Here is a 27,226-nt window from a genome sequence, read left to right on the forward strand (position 1 = left end):
ATCTTTTCACGGAGAAAGAAGCCAAACCAGCTAAACAAGGGATAAGGAAAACCCACCACAGATGGCAGCAGAAAACTAACACAGTAGGAAGGTTAGTGCGGAGGCCCCACCACACCTCAGCGGGATTTAACTGCTCCAACTACCTGTACTTCTTTATTTCTTTAGAAAACAGAGGAGTCTGCCCTCCTGTGGAATTTAACTGACGTTTACGTCAGGGGACTCCAGCATCCCATACAGAATTTAACTGTCTCTAAATATGCACTTGATAGGGTCTAGAATTGTCAAGGTTTCAAGTGACCTCTTGCCACTACATTTTCATTCCTTTCAACAGAATCAACATTCATACTCACAGTCCGCTGGGCCTTTCCCTCGGACGATCTCGTCAACCACTCCGGCGTCCAGCTGACTGATCGAGTCAGCCCCGTGAAAAGGGTTTCTTTATATGCCTTGGCCAAGGACTTGTCCTGCGTCGAAAAGTCAGCCGGAACCCGAAGTAGGTCTATTGAGATCCCGGACGAGCCCCCAAAAATCTGTCAGGTTCAAAATCAGATAAAGGATCAGCAGACAAAACCAGTGAGGCAGAATGTTGAGTCTTTTCTCGCGAGGAGTGCAACCAGACTTACAGCAGTCCAGAATACACTAAAGGTCTGTCACACCCCTCGCTCTTTTTATTAAGGGATGCCCTATCTACAATGTGAGACCAGCCCCTTACAGGTGGGGGGGAAAGCATGGCCTAGTCTCATGAGAAATAAAAAGAGCGCAAGGACAAAATGCTATGTCTATGTAAAACAAGTGCTCACAAGACGTCATGAGAAAATAAAGGAGCGCAAGGACATAAACAAGTAGTTACAGACAGGACGCCATGGGAAAGGAGTGCAAGGACAGAATGCCATGTGCAGACATCAACAGAGTAGATTGAGCTATCAGCAACTTTCTTGGATTCCCAGAGGTGTAGAAGGTCAGGAAGCCCCAGACAGCATCGTATGACTTGTTGTGGACTGGTGGACGTCTGCAAGGCGAAACAGCAAGCATTCTGCGCAATAACTTATTAATAAGTACTCATTAGGGAACGCATGATAACATATATATACAATTTATCCAACAACTGTGTTACTATAGGCAGTGATAGAGAGTAGCGCAGCCAAAGTGCACATTAGGACACACCCTTATCAGCTTAGCTAAAGGAATTCCTGAGTCACAAAATACATCTAAAATAGCAAAGTATATTCAATAAAATTCATCCTCGACATTCATTAATCCTTTATATGATAGAAATAGAAAATAAAAAATGTTTTGATATGAAGATGGTATTAGTAAAGGGTACAGAAAATATAATACATCCATTTACATATATTTGATTTACATATGTTTGTAACCTCTAGTTAAAGTATTCACATAGATACATTCATTGAGAAACAACCTTTTAAGCGACTATCAATATGGTTTAAAAAAAAAAGACCTCACTGCCAATAGGAAATTTGTGGGCGTGGTAAATATGCAGTCAATGTCTTTATAGATCTAAACTTGATTGTACACTAATAAAAAAATAAAAATAATAGCGCAAATGGTATAAGAGGGTAGGGTACAGAAGTCAACTTGCTTGTGAATGTTTACTTAAATAACATAAGAACCTAGCTACTAAAAGGTGACTAATGGGGTACCTCAAGGGTATATCATTAGGCCCTGATTTATTTATATTCTATGTTAATGCCATATTCAATGTTTGGATACTTATTTGTGGACGATAAAAAGGGCACCTGAGTCTCACGTCCACTCAATTTCAAACCTCGTCTGCGCAAGTCCTGCGCAAGACCTTTTTACATCAGCTTTGGCTCCGATATCCAACTTTCTCTGATGTGTGCAAGTACATGGATTACTTGATAACCCAATAAAGTCCAGCTGCAAAGTACAGCTATTTTAACAAGGGATTTTTTAAACTCCAAACAAACAATTGAAATGAGTTCAGTATATTTAAAATTCTTGATTTCTTCATTCCTCATAGATTACCTTTTTTTTTCCCTCGGGGTAAAAACAAAAACAAAAAATAAAAACAAGTCGAAATAGACTACATAGTCTGGAGAGGCCGGAGTCCCCTGAAGAGGCACATAGAGATGGACAGGGAAACAAGCTGAAGAAAAGAAGAGTTGCATTTTTAACATGTGGATCATTTCATACACAACACCATCATCAATAAAATGTGAATCATTCAATTTATCTTTTGTGGATGACCACTACCAGATTGTGAGCTTTCCACATGAAAGACTTTGATAACATTCACATTTCACCATATTTTGGAAAACTAAATTGGTACCATGTTTAGCTTTTTTTTTTTAGAAAATTAAATTGGTTTTAGCAAAAGACACGGCTGAAAGACAAACTATGATACCATCGTACCTCCAAGATCAACACCAGAATCATCAATGCTCCTCCTATATAGAGGAAATTTTTGTAGCGATCATAGACTACCTCCATACAACCCTGTGAACACACAATGAACAACATTGTAGCAAAGGATCAATAAGCTGCAAAGATCAGAGTAGTGCACCCCGAGTGTCACACAGTAGCCCGTGGGCCTGTTCTAGAAAAACCTGAATTGCACTCTTCTTTTTGCATGAAAAAAAACAGATACATGTTGCATATGACAAAAAAATGGGAATTGACATGTGGTGTGAACATTAAACAGGTCATTAAGTACCTGTTCATAGGCCCTTTCCTGAGTGCAACTAGCGGATGCTTTCAGTTTGCAGCAGGGTAGTGGTAGTGTTTTAAAATCATCGGGGCCATTTACGCCGCAACATTGGAACTGAAATGAGATGACGACAAGAGTACAACAGAAGCATTTATGACTGTATTGGTTTGGTCTGCCTTGTCATCTATGTCATAAATCCAAGTTACTGTTTGTTGAGTATATGGCATTTTTCCGCATGGGACTTACCTCGGTCATCATGTCCCGCCACGCTTTTGAGAAGTCACTTGGCTTTTCAACCTCGATATCAAAATCTTTGAGAAGCCTGGTTTTCAACGTTTCGTCACTGAACTGAAACAAGTATAGAACATAAAGTGTAAGGCAAAGACATATGATATCACCATTTGACCAAAAACAAAAATGGTAACCACGAGATACTGGAGCTTACCTTATCCCATTTGACGAAGGTAAAAACGCCTGCACTTAGCTCTGCTAAGAAGAGGACGCCGAGAAGAATGAAATACTGCAACATGACAAAAGAACAGCCGCGAGTAAAGACAATCATAACATAACAATCAAATAAAAGTATATTTTAAAAGAGTTCAAAGATTGTACACATGTAAATGTTTCTCCAACCATCCCAAAAAAAGATATAAAAAAGAACAACTACTAGTCATTGGAAGATATCCCGTTTTGGGAATAGCGCATTTTCAATAAATTCATTGAACAAATTTATTCAGCTATTGCTTGGCTTCTTTGCTTCTTGTGAATAATAAACCATTTAATATCATTACATATACTGTATTATAACAATTGGCAGCTGTTGCACAGAAAAAGACCTTTGTGGCATAACAGGGACACCATTTAGTATCACTATATATATAGTGCATTATGACAATCGTATAACAGTGGCAGCTGTTGCACAGAAAAAAACTTTGTGGCATAACAGGGACACAGATTCCGAAAAGCAAAAAATGTATACTGAACAAAATCAAAATGACAAATTTTCCCAAATAGTTGAGCACTAGCACAGATTTATAATATCAATGTCATGTACTTACAACTAAAACCAGGCATCTACTTTCACGGAGGGCTCCGGCGCAGCCTAAGAAGCCCAGGATGAAGAGAAAGGCTCCAATGATGATGAAAAAGTAGATGTGATTGAAGCTGTGTTCCTCCATAAAACGACCCAGTGATTTTGTGCCCAACAGGATCAACAATGCGACACCCATGACTAAAAAACCTACCAGCTGACAAAAAAAAAAAGATGTGGAGTAGGCTCAGTTAGGCAGACTGACGCATTAGGAACTCATTGAAACACTGGATAAAATGCACACTTGACCAACAATGGAAGTTGTCTTATCATCTAGTCTTTTGTGCCAGAAAAATACAAATGTGGCTACTGTTGGCCAGTTACTGGAGTCTGAGTTTACTCACATCAACCTTACTCAAAAAAGAAGAGAAATGACAAATACTTACAACAAAAAAGGAATTCATGATTATCATGGTGGACTTGACGCATGACACCAAGTCACCCGACATGTTTGTCCCTCGTCGTGGTGGAATCCCTCGATTGTCCTGTCAATCAAACAAACAAAAAACTTTGGGTTTTTTTTGCAGCAAAAACCTTCTAGGGGTGCTAATTCGTTTATGCACTCCAAAGTCAGCGACACGAAAATGCGTCTGCTAAGAAAATATATATAATTTTAAAAAAAACACAAAAAAAACCCACGCAGTCTTACCTGTACAGCAGAAATGACTAACAAACTCACAGGACATTTGTGATGCTTTGGCCCCTCTCTCTCTCTCTCTCTCTCTCTCTCTCTCTCTCTCTCTCTCTCTCTCTCTCTCTCTCTCTCTCTCTCTCTCTCTCTCTCTCTCTCTCTCTCTCTCTCTCTCTCTCTCTCTCTCTCACGCACGCACGCACGCACGCACACACACACACACACACACAAACACACACACAAAAGTTGTTCGACTAAGGTGCTGATGAAATTTACTTCCGTAGCCACCTCTGGCGGTTGTTTGGTGACAGTGTATTTACTTACCTTAATATAGCTCGGTGGGGTTGGGAATTGTCTGTGAGACGCCATGTGGCTTCCATAAGAGGCAGGCTCTACACGAGTGCGCATCTTCTGTTGTTGGATAGAAAGAGCCTCTTGTTTAGCAAGCTAAAGGCACTCTACTTTTCATATAGATGAGGTAGTAATGGCATATTTTGATTGGAGAATATTTTGTTTGGGTATTCATCATGGTATTATTATTTTATTGTGGGTCCAGCACTTAAGTGTTACAGCCGCACATTAGAATTCAAATTGAGTTGTGGCCTATGATAATGTCACTGCATTGCCAATCTCAGTCTGCCAATATTGAGCAACTTTTAGCTCCTCCCCCAAATACAAAAACAGCTGTTTATTTTTGGAAGGGTGGCAGACTCATCTTTTATTGTGAGCTGCAACGTTTCCTTCATTGACTGAGACTATACAAACCTCATGATATTTTTATGACATAATTATGAATGACCAAATATATTTCTACCGGGATTGTCGATAGCTAATTTATTATTACTAAAAATTATTTATCGCGTTAGAGAAAACATGGAATTTTTGCACTGCTTTTCAACAAAGAGCATGAAAATGCGTTTTTCTATGCATATTGCAAAATGAAAAAAGTTTGATTTAAATGTTCACTGTACAAAGCAGCGTGGCGGTCAAGAGAACCTTAAAATTGCAGGGAAAGCAGCATCAGCTCGTTCCGCCAAAGTCAACTTCAAACTACTTGTTGAATCAATTGCACGCAACTATTGCAATGTGGACACCGTGTTAATTGGTTGAATACTTGCTATTCATACTTACGAAGTTGTCCAACATCTGTCTGCAAACGCCTTGTGCTGCAAAACACAATGTAATGACAGTTTAAAAGACGACCAAGATTTGAAGACTCCAAAAGACGTACTTGTGGGTTGCAGTAGATGAGGTCAACTCCGTCCAAGTGCTGGCTACCAGTGGTAAAGGTCGGAAGATGTGACGACCTGTGGCAAAACGTCAGTATTGTCGTCTTGAGGGCACTGAAAAAAAACGTTCAGTGTGCGTGCCAATTTAGGTCATTCATCCGTTTGACGTTCACAGCCCGCGTGCGCTTTGCCAGGTTGAAGAATGAGGGAAAACACAGTCAACACGCGCGCGCGTGCGTTTTGGGGGACACCAGGGCGTGCCAATGACGTCACCAATACAACAGTTTGTATGGTTGTATGAAAAATACAAGGGCGCCGTGTCACCCGTTTTAGCGGCAGCAACCTGGCGACTTCATCTTGAGTATGATGGTGCATTACAAATAATCATCAGCGCAAAGATTGGATCTTCCAATTTGACCCATGGGACTAATCAAATGTGTTTCTTTCTACATTGAAGTGTTCGCTCATCTAACCTCTCCGGTATGGGCAAACACTCGTGCCGAGTCACCCTTCAGCTCAATTAAAATCCATCCATCCATTTTCTGTACCGCTTCATTATTCAGGGGCAGCAAGTAAACACGCCAAAAAAATAAAACTGGCAAGAAGTTCGGTTATCGCGGCTTCACTACATCGCAGATTATTTTTTTCACAATGAACCTATAACAAAAGGACGAAGCATTAAGGATCAGAAACTTTGTAACAACTGATACAACGTGAACGGACGCGTTACCGACCGGTCGGTCACGACGAAATATTTCTTTTTCTAGGTTTGAAATATAATTTATTTTGCACTAGAAGTGTTGAAGGACTCAGATACGGAAGCTTGAGGAGTGAAGCTGCACATAGTGAAGAAAAGGCGATCAATGATGGTTGTTTTGGATTAAATGTCTATTTTAAACCACAGCAGGATTTGTTCACCGCTAGATGGCAGACATGGCTCATGACTCCTCCATGAGTGGAGATCACAGCATAGTGGGCACAGAAGGCTGCAGTCAAAAACTCACAGCCCACCTCTGTATATTGAATCTGTCAAGGTTGCTCTCGTGGCCAATACCAAACCAAAAGCACACAACGACAACATCATTTAAAAAAAATAATAATAATAATCATAAACACCGTCAACAGTTTATTTTAAAATGCATGAGTCATTGGGTTAAACTATTCGAAGTACTTTCCACATAAAATCATAAAACAATATAAAAAAAGGACAATAGTTTATTTCCAATGCCATTTATTAAAGATCAAATGCATAAACAAACACTTAAAATCACATAATGGTGAAAGAGTAGCCATATAAACAGAAATTTCAAATCACGTTGACGTTCAAGCCGCGAGAGTGGTGAAGCTCACATGCTCACAAGATAGTTTACACACATTTAAAAAATGCATCAAATATGTACACACACTCACCTACAGAGCGTATACAGTATAATACAGCATACTAGAAACGTGGCTGTGAAAAGGGCACGTGGAAGGACCGCGTCACTATGCACAGTAACAAAGGGGAAGGGTCACAGCCATCTGAAACACTTAAGCCAGATTTACTTCATATAAATATTCTTCATCCAAAAGTCAGTGCAGTTGCTTCTGCTAAGGGTTCATCTGATACTCATGTCCAGTCTACTTTACACCCAGTCTGTGTAAGACCTGGTCCACAAATGACACTTTCCACTGAACACAAAATCTTTTTACATCAGCTTTATCTTCCATATCCCACTTTTTCTTTTGTGGGCCAGTACATGTATAACTGTGTCACCCAGTACCTCAAAAGTCCAGCTGTGAAGTACAATCATGCTAAGAACTTTTCTTTTTTTGCTACCCCAACTAAACAATTTCAAATAGAAAATGAGTTCAATAACAATTCCAAAGTGTTGATTTTCTTCTTCCTTGCGTTTTCCCTATTTTTCCTTGGAAAAGAAAAGGTCCAAACAGACTACATGGATTGGAGTCCCCTGAAGAGGCACATAGCCACGGACATGGCAAGAAGCTGAAGAAAAGAACAGATGTACTTTAACACACACAATACTGAAACCTGCAGTGTATCAACAAATGCGGAAATGACAGCTGGACTTTAAACAAGTGAGCTTCATCAAATGTGCTTTGGACCACCACCAGATGGCGAGCTTTCCACACTTGGATCAGTAGACATTTGCTCATTAAAAAAAAAAATATATAGAAAAAAGCTTCAGCACACAGCAAAAGATAAAGCTGAAAGAAACTAAAAGGTCTCCATACCTCAAAGGTGAGCACCAGAATGAACAACGCTCCCGCTAAATAGAGGTAAAGTTCATAGGTTTTGAAGCCTGCTTTATAGCAACCCTGTGGGCACACAAAGGACAGCGCAAGAGATCAATAAAGCCGCAAACTTGCAAGATTGTGACTGACAATGACAGATTATCTTATATCAAGCACATCGATGGACTAAGGAATGGAATGATGGGATGGATTTGACAAATCACAAACCTGGTGCGACATCATTCACTTCAATATTATTGCAATTCAAGTGGAACTGATCTGGACAAGGGACAGACATCAGAACGTACCTGTGCGTTGATATGATCTTGCGAGCCATTAAGGCATTTATCCATATCAGCATGCTCTAAATTCCCGGCCGGGCTACGCTGCAGGCAGCAAGCTGTTGGGACTGTGTGATTGTATTTCCTACGAAACAGACTGCCCTCAAAATCTTCTATTCCATTTATGCCACAGCACTCATGCTGAAATGAGACAAAAGGAGTACAACACAAGCAATTATTACTGTTTTGCTCAGGCTTGTAATCGAAAAAATATGACTGGTAGTGACGTGCGTTCTGCACTTACTTGAACCATCCATTTATTCCATATTGTAGAATACTTGTCATCGGGCGCATAGCCCTGATACTTTTCCCGCATCTCTTTTTGTAAATCTTCAACAAAGAACTAAAGTAGAGAGAACATGATTGACCAAAGACATACAGGTTTATCATTTTATAAAATAAGAAAATGAGATCGATATTTTAACATACCTTTTGACGCTGGGTGTAGGCCCAAACCCCGGCAGCCAGCTCTGCTATAAAGACCACGAAGATGAGCATGAAGAACTGCAACAAGACAAGAGAATCGCGGCAAGTCAAGACAGACAATTGAACTGCAGTCACAAAAAAAAAAATCTTCTGACCAATATCTGCTTCTTCACTCAACGTCAACGACCCATGGCCTAATGCAAAACATCTCAACTGAAACCAGCTCAGGAGAACATAGCAGGTGTTCTGCTTCAATATTTTCCCAGTGGACCCGATTGGAGGTCACGCCTGTGGGTACACATTTGAATTTGAAAGTGTTCCCAAACCTTTGACTGGTACGGTATGTGGGGAGTGCACAAGGCAGGCGGGAATAGTTCGCCAGCTAATGTAGTTTTACATTAAACTAATAGGCAGTCAACGGACACAATTACTTTCATGGCGTATCAGAAATGAAGGCAGTTTCATTGCCATACCACAAATGAAGGCAGTTTGTCAACTTGGACCCCAGAAAGAGGAACTTCGCAGCTAGCTTAGCGCTAGCTAGTGCGAAGCTGGTACGATGTAACATAAATGGTTTTACAGAATTCTACCAGGGTCCCAGCTGGTTAAAGGAAACTATTCTGAACTGAAAAGTAACTCTTCCATAGGTTGAAGTGAAACTTGGATTCAATAGATATGTTTAAAAAAAAAAAAAGAGGCTTTGTAAAGCGCTGACAAAGCACCAAATAAGTGGACTCCTCTATTGGCCAATTTAATCCCATTTTATTTTGTTGGACTATGAGTTGGTTTTCTGGTATGAAGAGTAACTTGAGCACTAACAGCACGTCATGTACTTACAAAGAAGAGCAGACACCTATTTTCACGGAGGGCTCCGCAGCAGCCCACGAAGCCCAGTAGGAAGAGCAAGGCTCCGATGCCCAGCACGGCAAAGACGGTTTTTGACAACACGGGGTGTTGCATCAGCATTTCACTCAACACTGCCGTTCCAAACAACACCAACAATCCCACACCGAGGAGGAAACACCCTGCCATCTGACAGAGGGATGTGTCGGGGCAGTTGAAGGAGACACAAAGTTGTAATGTTAAAATCTCATGGAAACACTGGTACTGCATAAGAGAACAACAATGGAGGATGTCTATTATGTATTTTATTTTGGCACAAGAATAAAGACTAAGACAAAAGATTAATCAGATGCAGTGTTCAGTTAAGATCAAGATTATTAAAATGCAAATGTGGCTACCGTCAAACAGTTATTCACCGGGGTCTTCATTCTCTAAACTGACTTCACATAATTGGAGATGAGAAATACTTACAACAAGGAAGGTGTTGAAGATCAACATGAGGTATTTGACGCATGTTACGCAGTCGCCCGTCATGACCGTCGTCCCTCGTGCTGAAGCCTCGCCATGGCCCTGTTAATCAAACAAACTTCAGCGATAGAGCCTGTGCCACTTTTACAATTCACTTGTTCACTCCCATTGTCTTTATTTGAATTCTGTCCACTCAACATTACAGATGTGGATGAACAGGTTGAGAGAAGCTTGAAGGCTTAACGCAGAGGAAATTGATTTAGAGCTGCAGTTAAACGCCTCCTCTAAATCATAATCATATGCTCAGGTATTGATCACCTTGCGGGCGTTTCTCTGAGGCCAACCAACTGCCTTATTGCATGAGATGGGTTTTAATTACCCCCGTTTCTGTCTTAAGCCCCGCTGAAAAGCGTAATGAGGGCACATGGGGGCTAAATTGAGATTTGCATACATTACGCTCACACAAAAGGTGTCAAGGAGGAGGGCTTCTTTTATCCTCCTTGCTTTCTACTGTCAGTCCAAAGCGTGATTGTATTATTTGTAGCGGGGGATAAAGGAGAGAGGAGGGGCTTCATCTCAATATCTACACAAAATGTCACCCTGGTGCTCTGGACAAAACTTGCAACCCTGATAAGGACAATCGGTGTAAAAAATATGATATAGTTGAAATCGAGGTTCAAGGTTATCGTAAATCCCAGTCGACAGATTAAAAAGAACCTTAAAAGCAAAATCGGTCAGTTCTTATCTAAAACGTCCAAACTAGAGCATAATTTGAATACCAATATAATGAAATTGAGTCAATTTAATTGTGTCGAAGCCGTGATTTGCTTGATGGGAGACACAAACAAGGCGTGTAGACCCCGGGTCGATAGCAAGACACATGCTCCATGAGCTTCTGCGAAGGCATGCGCAACAAGGACACTATAAACACATAATCGCTTCTGCCATGCACTCTGGCTGCACTCAGTTGGAGCATTTCCCACGGCCTCTTGTAAGGACGCATTGCTGTCGGGGCTTTCCAGTTAAATGAGTTAGAACTCAATAGAAAAGAAATGGTGAATGATGTGGTGTGTTGTGACGACAAGGGGGATATTTGTCCGCACTCTGGCTTCTGCTTATGCCTTTATTTTTGTTTTTCTTCAAGTTCTGCATGGCCGCCCACTATCCTCCAGTGATGCCATATAGTCTGTAGGAGTAGATCAGGATAACACATTTGTTGTTATAAATACACTACACAGCAGAGCTTCAACCCCGGAAGACCTTAAAGCAGGGATGGGCCACAATTTTTCATTAATGCTAGTATTTAGCATTTCTCAAAGCATGTACAAATAATCCACGATCCTAACTCAACAACAAAGTGTTGACGCATCAACAAAATAACAACTATATTGTGATTTTTTTTTTCCTGTGAAAAGAGCCTCAAAATTATAATTCAAAGATGGCACAAAACCGCTGAACTGCAAACCAACTCATGTTGTGCAGTACAAAAAACAATGAGGAGCCTGAACACGCTGAGGAGTTCAAACTACACATGTCCTCATGTCACTCAAGATGAAAAGACGCCAACTGCTGTCCACACCATGTGATCCCTTCACTTGGACTCTAATACAATTTTGTAAATTCCATCTGAGGTTATTTTTTAGGACAAAAGAAAGTAACGAGCTCTCGGTTAAAGTGGCTGGTCTCCACGGCAACCCGGAATGGGTGCGATAGTGGCCTTTGTCTGCAGTGCTGTGTTTGGCATCTCCACTTAGCACTAGTTCCTGTTGCAAAACAAAGGCGAGCCGAGTCAAACATGTTCTGACAGCTATGCCGGACTGATTTATTTTTTGTCTTTGATCAAAATAAGTCATTTTTCAAATGTCTGCTTTACCTTTGGGAAAAAAAAACAACCAAGAATCTTATTTGTGTAATATTGCTTGTTTTATAATCACTAAATACTACCAAATAAACAAAAATAATTGGTTAATAAACATTAATGGTCGACGTACTAATCAATTCTAAAAATATTTGATAGTGGCCGCTCTACTCCACGATTATATTTTTGCAAATGCAACCCAATTTCTAACCCAATTTGGAGCAATTTGGGTTAGAAATTAGACCGACTTGAAGTGTACATTTCTTTGAACAACTATAATTTCCAGAATAAAAACGCCCCAACTTCCTGGGTTGTTTTTTTTTAACAAAAAAAAAAAAATTGGAATGTTTTCCAAAAAAAAAACAAGTTGGGTCAAATCTTTGGTCGGTCCAAATTTTAACCCAGTAGTTCTAAGGTTGTATATGCAAGTGATTATAGAAGGCATATCTTGGTCTGAACTCCCCTTTCACCTCTCCATCTATATGTCGGCCTCTCAGACATGCTTGGAATACTAATGTTCCAAATGTCAATGCAAAACAGAAACCATCAAAGAGCAGCGTTGGTTTGCTGTGATGGCGCCCAAAAAAAAAAAAAAAGAAAGCCAGACTTGCTTCTCGCTCCCCACCTTTTGATGTAATCAGTAGCTTTTTTTCCCTGTGGTCTATGTGCTATTTTTTTCACCGTGACTCATACACAGAATGAATACAAGATGATCCAACAATGTCATATTTTGCCCCTCAGCCACAATAACAAACACTTTTAAAGCGATAAGTATGTGAGATACAAGTGATTGTGAGTATCAAGAAACCTTTTTGATGCAGTAGGACTACAATGCGAGTAAATGTTGGATTTCAACTTCTCACGATATGTTTGCGTAAAATAAAGCAAGGAATCTGGGATGTGTGGGAAAAAAAAACTCGGGCGATTGATATCAGCCTACCATGTCTGTCTCTTGATGCCTTGTCTTTTGTTCAGGTGAAGTTGCCGCCGTCTCTCGGGGATTGGTGCCGCTCCTGTTTTCATGGACTGTAGGGAGAACAATGAAAGAAGCAGAGGTCAGCGCCAACATAATGAGACAAACAAAAAGAGACAAGCGAGGGGGGAAAAAAAAAAAAAGTGACACATTTGTAGACTGTGAAATTCATTTGAAACCCAACCAAAATGTTGAGCTTGAGAAAACAGAATCAAATTCTAGGACACTTCAAATGACTCAGAATGCATTCATAATAGATGAAGGAACTCGCTCCCAGTAGAACGCTAATGTGGGACTCCAGTGCTGCTTTATCTCGCATAATAATTCTCTCCTGGGCTGGAAGGCAGATTTATAATTGGACATAATGTACCAAAATACCTTTTAAGTTCATTCATCCAAACCTGCGCAGGTGGAAGTTTTATATCATACTTCTTTCTTTGATAATTACAGTTATTAGAAGACCCAGAACACGTAGCTTCTGGTGTGACCTTGATGAGCGTCTGAGCTCATGCATAATTCACCACAAGTACACTGCCATACTTTCTTCACATGCACCGCTCACTTTAACTGTCACTATAGGCCACGTCTTCGAGCCAGCATCCCTAATGAGCATAAACGCTTTAAACTTTTCCCTGTTTCCCCAACTGCCGTCCCACATGTATCTCCCAGAAGGAAATAATGATCTAGTGATGCTAGTCAATTTGCCTGCTTCTATTCCAGCCTTGCCGTGCAAAAAATAGTCAGCGCCACATGTCGCTTTCAAAGCACTGACAGCTACTCAGCAAAAGTTGCCTCCAGCTGCATGGCATGGTTGTCAGATACGATGCTGAGAACCAGCCAGTGTGCACAGTCTCACACAGACAACAAAAGTTTTTCTTTAAAATGATCTCTTATTGGTTTAATACAAATGTTACGAATTAAAAAGTGGTATCGGTTACCTGGTATCGGTATATCTGTGAGTACTAGTAATGAGCATTATTATCTTTACCAAAGCATTTATTTTGTAATGCAGCTTTTAGATCTCATTTGATTGTGCAACTGGTAACGATGTTGCATCTGATCCATTTATACTAGCTAACTAAAAACAGCATGGTCATTTGTTCTCATTTTGTGTTAGATTATGAGAATAGCAGAAAGTAGGTAAATAATGATCATGATGCGGATAATCCGACTGCAAGCACGAGGGGTGGCCAAATGGCACAATGAAGCCTGTTGTAGAGCTCCTCTCTCCCCTGCGCCTGTTTAGAAGGCTATTAGCGAGAGGAGAGCAACACTGGAGAGGGTCTGCATTATTTGTTGGTTCCCATGGAAACCTTTTTTTTCCCGGGAAAACGAAGCACCAATCGGATAGCCGCGCCTCATTGAATCAGTTATGGGGGCAAGAAGAAAGATCAGCGTAGACGGTTGCAAAAGCACAACAATAGGACGAGCCCCTCGAGGAAGACGATAAAGGCCAAACCGAGGAGGGTTCAGCAAAGCAGCGCGGGAAAAGGCTTCCTCATCAAATGGCTTTTTATTTTTTTCCCAGTGAATCCAATCTCACATCACAAGCGCTGTGAGAAATTTAATCATCAAGGCAGTTACTAATTGATTTCACTCTGATGTTATTTCAAGCGCCGACATTACTATTGCATCACAGACATCTTGGTTTATATATAAATCAGCAACATGGGAAGCGTCAAGAACTGTATGTAGTCATATGTCCTAATAAAAATATTAGGTTATATGATCAAAGCCACAGAGATCCGCATATACTACATTCTTGGTTCATTCACATCTTCCAAGTTCTCAGCATGCCACTGCAATGTCCAGTATTCTATGCAAGCAACAATAAAATACAGTTAAGAATTGTCATAGGCCTAAGTGTTCATCAAAAATAATGCAAAAAGGATATTCATTTTCCAATTTATTTCCCTCCAGAGGAAGTTGAAGACTTTGTGAGTCACAGCCCACATTGTCTATGTCTCATCAAGTCACTAGTGTTTTTTTTCCCCCCTTTGTCTTCATGAGACACATCCTCCTGTCAATGTGGCAGTCAACCTTGTCAAAGGTCAGAGAACAGCCAAGGAGTTGGAGTCCGCAACTCTTCCTCTGTACAAAGGATGTGGACAAAATGTGGATGTGCATTTTCCCATTAATGCTTAACACATGACCTCACTTCCAGTGTTGATAAATCTTCCCAATAAAAGCAATAATCACTTCTAATATAGGCTACTAAACCTTTATTTAATATAGTTTCAAACCTTAGTACAAAGAAGAAGTGTCAGCTCTTGACGATGATCTCCAGTGATCTCCTGACACAGTTTCGTATACATCATTCTCTCATTAGAGCAGTGCTTCTCAAATAGTGGGGCGCGCCCCCCTTGGGGGGCGCCGTGCTATACCTGGGGGGGCGCGTGTGACCCTGGGGAACAGGCTTTTTTTTTTGCAGTACTAGAATAAAGTGTAATTGCGCATCTTCCCAGCAGGGGGCAGTGGCGCTCTCATTGTTACTTCTGTGACGTTTGCGACAGTGCAACATTTTACGACTTACAAGACAAGTTAGGATAGTCACGGTGGGGAGGGGGGGGGCGCGAATAGTTTTCTTCTTGCTAAGGGGGGGCGCGAATAGTTTTCTTCTTGCTAAGGGGGGGCGTAACAGAAAATAATTGAGAAGCACTGCATTAGAGGAATAAAGAGGGCACATGCCGGCAGCCATATATCTTCAGAATCAGAACACTTACTTTAACGAGAATGATGATGATGCCCAATCATTGCTTGTCCCCGGAGGGAGTCAACTACCAGGGATAAAGCTACTAAAGCGCCAAGCTATAGAAACAATTACAACTCACTGTTAATTCATCCATGTTGCCAGCAGTGATGTCCCCAGAAAAAAAGGCATGGACGATAGCTTTAGCATTTAGCGTGTTTTAGTGTCTTTCTAGGGACCCACTGTATACCTTTAATTATCACCTCCAACTTTCACCGAAATTGTCGAGCCCTCTTGTCTGAGAGGGGCCTGAGGACGCAATGAAAACTATACTCTGGAGCGGAGTAATTAAAGAGAAAAGACCTGTCCAATCGGGGCGGATGGGGCTGAATGGAGGCGGTTGGATTCCGAGCGGGACAGGAAAGGTTGTGAATACTGCAAGCTGCGGGCCCCTTGGGACACAATTAAGAGCAAGGCTTTTTACCGAGGGTTACAAAAACACAACAAGGATACCAGCAGTTCAGCCTTGCAAACTGAGGTAGGAGTTCATTCTTGCATACCCAGAGGGGGTGGGGGGGTCTTAACTCCCAACAGTTCGTACACGGACTTCCCCCGTTCGAAACCCTTCCAGCTGACGTGCAGCCACACAACAACAATTTCCACCAGCATTACGTCCTTAAGCCCAGAAAAGCTCAAGACTCTGGCAACGTGCATCCAGGTTGACTGCATAATGACGTTAGCAGACGATCTTCCCTCAGGATGTTTTCCACTGCCGGTGTAGAGAAAATAACACGGCAGCTTTGAAATAAGGTGACTCATAGTAATTGTTTCTTCCAGTACTGAGTCTTATCATGTCGCTAAAGAAAGAAACCAAAACATTGAGCTCTCTGTAAGACATAGTGCACAATAATTCACAAAACATATCCTTAAATGTGTACTGGCGCCATCGATCAAAGCAAATCATTTTTATTTTTTCATGGTGTATTGTATTGAATTTTGCGAGTGGTCTTATTGTTTTGTACATATTGTAACATGCTACTCAGGAATTTGCAATGTTGGCCAATAATAGCTAAGTTCAAGCCATCAATAGGTTAAAAGCTTGGAAAACTCAATGCGTTAACTGATCCAAAACACAATTTACTGTGCAGAAAAGGTGCTCGTAAGAGAAGGCAACGGCGCAGGGAAGATGAATGGCTAGTGTGTAGAGATAAGTTAGGGGGGGTTGCACAGGAGCAGCGAGCAGGTGTCCCTCTGGGTTACGAGAGCCAGAAGCTTCGCATCTGGATCATTTCCTCAACCCAGAGGGAGCTACAGACTGCCATCCCGTCATAAAGCAAAACAAACCAGGACACTTATGTCTGCTTGTTTTTGGTGTCAGTGATGATAGCGGGTAACACAGTGTGACAAACTCAATAAAGTAGACGCAACAGGGCAAATGAGTCACAAGCATTGTCGAATATGTGAGCGAGCATAGAAAAACAAGTCACGGTGACCCGTATTTCAGAAATGAGGTTTTGATCAAAAGGAAAATTATCTCAGCTTTCCAATTATCCATCAACCATGATCTCGTTATACATTTTTAACATGGACAGGTAGCTTCATGTGTGTCGACGGCAACCATAAGCTAGTTGAGTCAAGGTTGTCAACAAATTCCATGTATGGACGGCAAGGAAAACAAAAGACCAAGAATGCTGGTACATTGAAGGCTTTTACAAACGTTATATATTGAGAGCACACACTATTTTCAGTGTCCACGCATTGCTTTTGATTGGAAAGGTGCCCTAGCCAACATGGCCGCCACGTAGCCGATGCGGTTAGCCAGCCCGCTACAACACTGGGCAGTGGGGATACTGTGAATACTTGATTAAAAAAAATATACTGTGAATACAGAGCTTAATTCTAGCTCTTAATGGCATTGAATTATTAACTGCCACAAATGATTTTGTTGATAATTTCACTGATTAATCGAGGAATCGTCCCACCCACCCAACATGCAAGTGGTCATCATCTCTCGGCTGGTCGGTGGATAATTACATGACCCTGGAACAGATTATTTTCCTAATTCTATTATTTTCCCTAGTTAAGAAGTGCATACGGATTTGGACAGCTTGTTAAAGGGGAAAGAAAATCCTGAAAATTGCAGGGTTATTTTACCCTCTGAACTCTGAGTAATGAGCTGCTACCTGAACCCCCCCACCCCCCCCTCAATATCAATGCTTTCCACACAACTTTTCTCAAATTAGGTGTAGCGTGGATGAAGAGCTAAAAGATATTCTTTGACAAGATAACAACAGCATAAGAGGCTCCCAGAAGAAAGCCAGGATGGAAAAAAATGCGGGTGGATACTTTCCATTGAACAAAGTTGCAAAAATGCAATGAATCAGGCGGGCAGGGAGTGCCGCCAACGATGACGTCAGGAGAAATCTTGCTTGGCTCAACACAAAAAGCACTTTAAGAAATTAGATCTCATCTGCTGATCTTTAGAGTGTATTAGTCAAATGTAAACAGAGAGCAGCAACTGTGAGAACCTCGTCTGGCCTTTGGCTCAAAAAGAACACATCAACCCCACCAAATAAAACAGTTTGCAAAGCGATATTTAAGCATCTAAATTAAATCTCCGGAGTGGGAGTTTAGTCTTGGGAATCGGGAGGGAGTTTAAGGTTAACTGGCCACACTGAGACACTCTCTCCTTGAGATTCCCTTGCCTCCGGGCCCGAGCTGTGGGAAAAGGACTTCGTGCAATTACATCACATTGATTTATGTGAGAGACTACAGAAAGATAGGCGAGAGGAAGGAAACTGAGCTGCTTGGAAGCCAACCGGGATTTTATGCCCTCAGAAACACAAGTCAATAATAGTTTACACCGCAAAACATGATGAATCGGTGACAATCGTATCGCGATTGATTTAGTTGGAAAGAGCCGAACGAGGTAACACGGGTGAGGCAAAACCTAGCAGAAATGATTACGTTTGCGGAGATAGATTGTCTCAGACAGACAGACAGTCAGACAGATCAATCGACCAAGTCAGTTGCCAGCAGTTAAATATGTAAATCAACAGAGACAATACTAACATCGGACATGACAAAAACGATAACAAAAGAGAGGAAGAGGAAGATCTGATTAGATTAAATACTGTAATTTTCGGACTATAAATCGCGGTTTCTTTTCATAGTTTGGGGGGGGGGGGGGCGACTTATACTCCGGAGCGACTTATATACGTTTTTTTTTCACTTTTTGGGGCATTTTATGGCTGGTGCGACTTATACTCCGGTGCGACTTATAGTTCGAAAATTACGGTAGATAGGTTACTAATAATAACAAAATAGCTCAAATAAATAAACAGTATCATGACCGTGAACGCACCGCACCCCCTAACCCCGGCAAAGAGTTAAAGGGGCGCGTTCACAGTCGTAATCTGAACAAAAAAACACAAAACACACCTTGCAAATAGTAATATCACATCCTCTAGGGGAGGTGATGACAAGTGTCTTGCTTGAGTTGATGCTGTCTTGGGGATTCATCGGAGTTTATGATGAAATTATGAGCGAAGCACTCAACCGCGGCAGTTGTAAACAAACAGCACATTTTACGAGTGCAGCAGAACTGCAGGACTGACCACAGAAATGCATTACTGCTCCTTATGCTTATTTAACCATTCACAGGTGGCATTCATGCCAAAAAAAGCTAATGTTACTTCCATTATGTCGGGAATGTGAGGTAGGCCACTTGTGCGAGTGTTTTTTCTGAACTATTACCGTAATTTTCGGACTATAAGTCACGTTTTTTTTTCATAGTTTGGGTGGGGGGGCGACTTATACTCAGGAGCGACTAATGTTTTTTTTTCACAAATTTTTACTTGATCATTAACACATCACTTACTTACAAGTATAGTTGACCACGTCACATGTTATTTTTAGTATAGTTGATCACTTCACATGCTTTGATATCTTTATCTTGAACATATTCAAAACATGAAAAATAGAGAGAAAAAAATCAATATATCTGTATGGTATATGTTTTTTTTTCACATATTTGGGGCATTTTATGGCTGGTGCGACTTATACACCGGAGCGACTTATAGTTCGAAAATTACGGTAATAACAAAAAAGTTTCCCACTAAAACGAAAATGTGCAGCATCGCATGTTGATTAGCATAAAATGAGATATACTGTAAACAAAAGGAGATTGAAAATAACAATTCCGATAAAATGCTCCGTAGACGACCCGAAGGAGATGCTGTGAAATGGTTTTGATTTTGAACTTTCACAACTCTCCATCTGTCTGCAGTGTGTCATATTTCTTGGAGGAACAACAGACCTGAAGTTGACGCCAAAGGCAACAGAACAAATATGTACACGCAGCGAATCATCTGAAGAGGTTTTCTGAAAGCTTGCACTATAGACTGCAGCGAGAGAGGAGGGGGGGGGGGGGTGACGTGCTCTAGATGTGGAGAATGTAACGAAACCTTCCTTGAAAAAATGGTCTGAAGGGTGACATCTGTTCCTTGTTAAAAAAAAAAAGTCCAATTTCAAACTGCCTGCAGAGATAAGTAAATGTACGTTGGTCATGGATCACAACATCTGCTCATTATTTCTTTGATGCTTTTGATAGAATTCATTTGGTAATCAGTCACTTTGACAAAATATCTATTTTCATACCTGATGTTTATCGGCATCAGATTTTCAATCGATTACGATATGAGGATGCGATTATCCTCAGAGTGTCTTGATGTTGCTCCATGAGCAACGTGAGGAATAAAAATGGAAATGCGCTATCTTGGACCATGTCTAACTCAAGCGAAGGTTGGTCTATTTTTGTATTCATCTCTTGGAGCAATGCCCAAGTGGTACAAAGGTGCTGAAAATGAACGAGGACGACTTTGCAGCAGCCTCCTCATCCTCAACTGGGACCAATGACAAATTATTGGAAGACATCCAGAGCAGCGAGCACATCCATCTTTCCAAAAAGATATTACAGTAAGGACACCTTCAGTTCTCCCGCTATCTAAGAAAATTGTGTTTGCGATGATAAATATGAAAGACAACTTCAATTTTTGCTTCTGCCTTCCGGGGTAAAAAAATAAATAAAAATCAAGCCTTTTCACAATCCCTTGTGGGAACGATCCACTGCCTTTATTAAATGCCGCACATTGACCGACTGCTTGCCCAGAGGAAAGGCCTTGCTTTAATGCACTGACCCATAAATGTTGTCTTGACTGGCAAGCTTTTAAAGCAGCGCTGTGTTGAAATTTTCATAAAGAAATATGAAAAAATGATGAGGCAAAGTGAGTTTGAGCTTTGCCAGCTAATTGTTTCCTCTTTTGAGGAAGAGTGCAACCAAATTTCGACATCAGCGCTGTTTGTTTGGAGCGCGTGGTGTGCGAAAGTAGGTTTAGAGAAATGCTTCAAATATTAAGAGCACATTGGGTGGCATGATGCGGTTGTGCATGAGCAGTGAAAGGAGTGAGAAAAAAAAAATCTTTTTACAACCACTGCCTAAAGGGCCCATCACTGAGCTGTTTTGCTTGTTTATGCAAAGAGAATAACAGCATAACAGGAGTAGAACGTTCTAAGGCACAAATAGCTCAGCTCTATAACGTGGATTAATATGTGGAGGGAATTTTGGAAAATGTTTACTATAGTGGAGCAGTTTGAATAACAGTGTTAGATTGTTCTGCACAATTGTTGGATTACAAAATAGACACATATCTTGTCCTTGGTTAAAGTGGCAATTTTTTCATACAAATAAAAAAATCGAGGTCGACCAGTGTGGTGGAATGACTTGTGATCAACCTTAGAGTCGCTCCGAGATGTCACCAGAGCAATACAAGAGACTTTCTGTGCAAACATACCGATGTTGACTTATTAGCTTCTATTTCTCGTTTCTTATTCTTTAACAAGGTGGGAGAAAACAACAAGTCGCTCGCTTCCCGGCTTGTGAGCCATACAGAGGCGAGCTCATTATTTGGCCTCTGCACTCAGGTACCACAAAGTTTATTATTGGATCATGCTGTGGAGTTCTGCCAAAATCAAACGCCAATCGTCCCCCTTGATGCCGTTGCTGCTGACAGTGAACCCACATTAGATTTGAGCTAAGTCGCTTCCTGTGGGAGGCACTGGTTCATTGTTGGAATCTCACTGGAGCTTACATCATAAATGTGTGTGGGCTACAAAAGGGGCACAAAGCAGCAGTCACCAAAGTATATAAAAATATGTAGACAATCAATTGGTTGAAATTTTCATCACAATTGATGAGAGAAATATCATTTTTCAAGGCACCACTATGTATACTGAATCGACACGCACACACACACATACGTTCAGGCAAGGTCACGGACTCGAGGTTTGCATGGTTATCACAGACTGGAAAGGCAGCGTGTCATTAGCAGACTGGGTTGAAAACCCATATCATGCTCAAAATAAATCTCTTGGAGGTACTCTGTAATTCAGCCAGGCTCCAAAAGCAGCCCTAGAAAACAAGTTTGTGTCACACATACCAACAAACAGACCACTCTGCGGACCACTTCACGGCACCCAATTAATGACCTACCTTTAACAACACATAACATGCATTTCATTTGTTCAACATCTCATACGGTCCACTGAATAGCATACCACAACAGCAAGTGAATGTGGCTAATATGCTATGCTATAATATAATATACCGTATTGGCCCGAGTATAAGACGCTGTTTTTTGCATTGAAATAAGACTGAAAAAGTGGGGGTTGTCTTACATTCGGGATCTAGACATTACACCCATTCACAACGCTAGATGGTGCCAGATACCTTTAAAGCGAATGCTGAACTTAACTCCCCAAGGCCAAAGCGAATCCCTGTCACGAAGAATAAAAATAAAAATAGCGGTAGCACGAAGAAGAAAAATAAAAAATAGCGGTAAGAAAGAAAAGAGAAGAAAATAGAGAAAAGAGAAGAAAATGGAGAAAAGAGAAGAGAGCACAGAAAATGGAAAAACCAGAAGCCATTCAATTACAAATGTGATTGCACTTTAGTTTACATATTTAAATGTTCAGATATTAAGATGCAATAGACAGTTTTTGCATGATTTGAATTAAATTTAGTGTTCAAAACGTATTTTCTCAAACTTGAGTCTTGAAAAAGAGGGGGTCGTCTTATATTTGGGCCAATACGGTAATATAACATTCCACTTTAAAATGTCCCTGAATGGTATCGTGCCCCAAGTATCCAGCTCCATATCGAACTGTCTTCTATTGGACAGCTGCAGAGATCTATATTCTGCTATTACGGTCATGTGTTAAGAAGAAGTCAAGTATTCGGGAATGGAAGAAAAAGACAAAAAAGCTTGGAAACTGCTGAAGGACAAGAAACTGGGAGTTTCTCATTTCATGGGAGAAATGCCTGAGTCAGGAAAGGAGAAAAGCATCATGGTCCAGTGAGTCACGGGGAGAGGCTGCAAAAACACACTCGGGCCTCACAGTATCATCAATAAAAAGGTCTGACAAGCAGAGACAAAGAAGGTGCTGCAACAAGTGAAAGCACCCATGCGTGAGTCTATGTTTGTCTAATATACAAACAAACTGACGCTTTCTTCATCCATATTCCCAATTCACACACAATGCTCTGCATGGCTTTCATAAACAACAGAATCATCATATTGCTAACACAATAAAGCAAACTAGAGAGGAACTAACAGCCGCTTCATGCTCAACTCCTTGAAACAACAAAAAGCAGCCGTGGAGCTTTTGCAACATGAGGCAGCACTGTGTGTGTTTTTTTTTCTTCTTGCGTATCCCAAAATGATCCTTCATAGATCCTCTTGCTCTGATGATGTCAGAGGGATAACCTCACGTTGGTACTGTAAGACAGATGGACAGTACGCATTCCCGCACCGTCTGAGCTTTGGCAGAATCAGAAGGTAGGAGGAGCACATTGTAGTATCTCAACTCTCTCAGTGATAACCAAGATAGCAACCCTTACAGCCTTTGGCACTTTAAAAAAAAAAAATACTTTGGCCACTTCAAAAATGACGTTTGGTGGAATGAGCCTATGGGATTACAAGATGGAGGTGGTTTCCACATCCCGAGGGGAGGTGAAATGTGTAGAACCCTGTTGGAGAAGTTGCTATCTGTGAAGGCCAGCTTGTCTGAAAGCTACCTTTTACCTCATTACCTGCTAAGCTTGACCATTATTGAGGGAAATAGAGCACAGGCAAGATAAGAGCCAAGAATTCAGAGGTTGAGCCCAAAACAGGCAAACCTGTTTCCTTGTGATAAAGAGGAAACGGCTGCTCGGCTTCCTGCTCTGTCAATTTGGGGGGCTGCCAGCTGCCCTCGGCTGAGGTCAACCGTCGCTTCCTGGTTCGTATGTTTACACGCAAGGGGAGGAACATGCAACGGTGTGTCAATATCGTTTGATTGTTTTGTTTTTTTGGTCACAAAATGGTGTCAATTATACGGAAAAAAATGGAGCCATAAATTATCGGTGACTTGCATAGGCAGCGTAGTGTCTTTAAATAAGGCCGGTATCGGTCCGATACCTGATATTGTTTCTTGACCATCCCCATTCAAAAGCATAATATTTCATATGCAAGTTTGTCAACAAAGTCCTTATGGCCATAGATAGTGATGCTTCAAGAAGAAAATGTCACTTTTCTGAGAGTAAATGATTTCTCCCAGCTGAAAAGCAAATTTCATTTACTCATGTCTGTGGACAACAAAGATGCTGAAGCCATTACTAGCTGTGGCCAGTGTGCAGCGCACATTGAATGAAGGGTCCTCCAGCAATCGAGAAAAGCAATTTTCTCATCGAGCCAATAGATACTCCATTTAGATCCGCGCTCTCTGCGGGCGACTTGCCGATGCAGGCGAGGGCAAGCGCGGCGTGACGGCCCGACCGCCATATTGCTCGAAACCTGCGCCCGGGCGCAGATACGGAATAGGAGGAAAGATGACTTCATGCAGGAGAGGCAGATGGATATGAAATCTGTGCCAGTGATCAGATGACTTGCCAAGTCTGCACGCTCATTAGCAAGCAAATCAGACAAAAAAAATAAATAAATAAAGAGGATGAAAAGTGCTAGGAAAGCGCATTCGAGCATGTGGAGCTGCAGACTGATTCATTTCAGGCCTTTTTTGCCAAAATGATGTACTGAACCGACTGTCGGCAAACGCATTAACGCTAACGTTGATGGCAAGCGATCAGCGAAGGCGCACTTCCATCACCGTGCGTTTGTTTTCACTGCAAGTGACTTTCCACACTCGTTCTGGGGAATGTGTGAGTGAGAGCAACACGTTATCAAAGGGACTATTAAAATGACTGCACCAATCTCACACCAGGCGTTCTGCCACTACGTGTAGGCAAGACAAATACCACTTGACAGGCACCAACAACAGGTATTTTTAAAAAAAACCTTCTTTGTCTTCTTTTGGTTGACCATAGATTTATCTGTTCATCCTCACAACATTCAAAATGGTGCACAAAGATAGATGATAGTGTAACTTGATTCATCTTCCAAATTGTGTTTGGGGTGTTTTGCCCATGCATTGATGCCGCTCGCTATGATTTTTCCTATGAATGAAAATGTAGCTTTACAAACATCATTCTTTGTATTTGAACAACTCATGTGAATCAAACTCATGAGGGAATAAAAAAAAGAAAAAAAAAAGCTTCAGGCAGCGCTTACTCATCGGCATTAGCAGCTGCTTCAGGAGCATCAATACGGCTGCTTCTTTTGCATTTTCTTTCTGACAACACGAATGTTCACGTGAACAAAAACGCCTCTGTATGCAGTCTATGAGTTCCTTTCTCTCCATTGATGCCACGGTTGTCTCCCTGTCACTGAAGAACCAACGAGCTCCACCACATAGACACAAAGTCGTAAAACAAATCAGCTCAACGATTGTGACAGGAACCAGTTGGTCCAATCTGTTGGGCTATGTTATGTAGGTTGAATTCATGCATGCGCAAAAGACAGAGACACACAAACTGGACACTGGTTTGTGTTAATTGTTCCCATGGTGCTAATCTCCTCGAGTGAAACCGGATCTTATTTCCAGCTGTTACTGCAACATACTTGCGAAGACACATTTTTACTGTGATTCTGCAACATTGCCAATCTCACTTCATTTGAAACACTATCTTGCCAATAATGAACACTTAATTCAATGAATAGTTCTCTTATCAAGTGATTTAGAAATGTAGCACTATTTCGCAGGTCAGCCAGTGCGTGTAGCCACAAGCAATAAGCCAAAGCCTCCAGAAATGTAAACATGTGTCCCAGCGACCAAAACATCTACGACTGCACTGATTTGTAGCCCCATTGTGTATATCACTCCCCGAGGTCTCACTTTGCTGCTTTGTTGCTGCTATTTCAATAAACATTTAGCTCTAACTGCAAAAACAATTTCTTTGGTACCGGGAGAGCATGAAATTTGGCTTTTTTTTCCTATCACTTGCTGCTGTGACCATCATGATGGGATGGCATGATTTCTTTTTGGGGTGGTGCATAATGCCTGCCTTCCCTGATGGATGCGATGGGACACTCATGCCAATGCCCTCCAGCAAAACCGGAGCATCACAATCATGAACGTGATGACCCCGAAGATGTCAGCAGACAGCATCGGTCAGGCCGGAGCCCGTGGGAAGGATGCCAGCTTGGGGGAGACAGACAGCTGGACCCAAACACAGCCACAAATCCACATCACAGAACAACAGACAAGAAATACACTTACAAAAGATAATACTGATCAACACTGCCAAAGGGGTATTCATTGAACAATATGTTGTGGTTGTCATTTACAGTGTAAAGATTTTTTATCTGTGTACTCTAAATATTAAGAACAGTTTGCTGAACAGGTTTAGCTCTATTCACTACAACTGCCAGAAAATAGGCAAATCATGCCAGAAAATAGGAAAAATGTTGAGAATTGTTTTCAAAAGTGAAAGCTGATTTGTTTTGATTCAACACAAAGGTAAAATCAGTCCACTTTCATGTAAGACTTTACAAATTGGATTATATCGGCAGCATTTGGACAGTTAGAATAAATGATTAATCAATGATCAAATATAATAATTGATTCATTTGATGATTAGTCATTGAGTAATTGTCACACCTGAATTAAGAAATTTACTTTTTCTTTAGGAAAACAGAAAGTCACACAGGTCAAATTAGATGTCATTATATTGTACAAGAGAATGGTGGATAAATTTAGCACATTTATTTACTCCAAATAATTCCTCCCCAACAAAACAACAGGTTCATAGGACTTACCGTAAAGAGATAGTGGTTTAAAGAAAAAGAAAAGTAAACAAGGCAAACGCGTGTTGCAAATAAATTCCCACACAGGCAGCAGCACTTTTAAAGAAAGATTTGAACATTTAAATGCAGAAGACACATAATGCATGTTTTACCTTAGAGCCGAATCATTGAGCTGTCGCTTTCTTTCTGGCGTAAATATCACGCAACAAACTGCCTCCTGTTTGCAGGTCGCGTAAATAAACTAAAAGACGTGACAAGTTCAAATGTCCAACGCACTGCTCAGACTATTGAAATCCACGCTGCTAGATCCTTTGCAAGCACAACAACAGCAAGCACCGTGGCGTGGAGAAGCAAAGTGTTGCTATGTAAAGTGTTGCACGAAGTCTGAGCGAGCTGAGAGGCTGAAGGGGATCATCCAGCGAGCCCGAGCGTCTCCGATGTAGTCCCCGCCCCTAGGGCCACCTTCCTCGGCTCGGGGGGGGAGTGGAAGACCTACACCCACCGGACACTTCTTTGG

The 27,226-nt window shown here is 41.3% G+C and overlaps 2 protein-coding genes across 3 annotated transcripts; both read right to left on the reverse strand.

Annotated features, from left to right (window-relative positions):
* Nucleotides 1–1,100: 1,100 nt before the first annotated feature.
* LOC133156700 (tetraspanin-18-like) lies at nt 1,101–3,218 on the reverse strand. Its single transcript, XM_061282617.1, has 5 exons — nt 3,135–3,218; nt 2,936–3,037; nt 2,696–2,803; nt 2,395–2,478; nt 1,101–2,128 (listed from the first exon to the last, which is right to left on the reverse strand). The coding sequence occupies exons 1-5, from the start codon at nt 3,216–3,218 to the stop codon at nt 2,066–2,068; spliced, it is 441 nt and encodes a 146-aa protein (XP_061138601.1). The 3' UTR covers nt 1,101–2,065.
* Nucleotides 3,219–6,853: 3,635 nt separating this feature from the next.
* LOC133157139 (tetraspanin-18B-like) lies at nt 6,854–27,140 on the reverse strand. 2 transcript variants are annotated; one of them, XM_061283431.1, is made up of 9 exons: nt 26,862–27,138; nt 12,751–12,836; nt 9,956–10,054; nt 9,479–9,673; nt 8,645–8,719; nt 8,460–8,558; nt 8,183–8,356; nt 7,875–7,958; nt 6,854–7,626 (listed from the first exon to the last, which is right to left on the reverse strand). In XM_061283431.1, the coding sequence occupies exons 2-9, from the start codon at nt 12,751–12,753 to the stop codon at nt 7,573–7,575; spliced, it is 783 nt and encodes a 260-aa protein (XP_061139415.1). In that variant the 5' UTR covers nt 12,754–12,836; nt 26,862–27,138; the 3' UTR covers nt 6,854–7,572. The 2 variants fall into 2 exon arrangements, with proteins under 2 accessions (XP_061139415.1, XP_061139416.1); XM_061283432.1 differs by lacking the exon at nt 12,751–12,836 and having other exon boundaries at nt 26,862–27,140.
* Nucleotides 27,141–27,226: the final 86 nt, after the last annotated feature.

The sequence above is a fragment of the Syngnathus typhle genome, linkage group LG7 (assembly GCF_033458585.1).
Source record: "Syngnathus typhle isolate RoL2023-S1 ecotype Sweden linkage group LG7, RoL_Styp_1.0, whole genome shotgun sequence".
In the NCBI taxonomy this organism is placed as follows: domain Eukaryota; kingdom Metazoa; phylum Chordata; class Actinopteri; order Syngnathiformes; family Syngnathidae; genus Syngnathus; species Syngnathus typhle.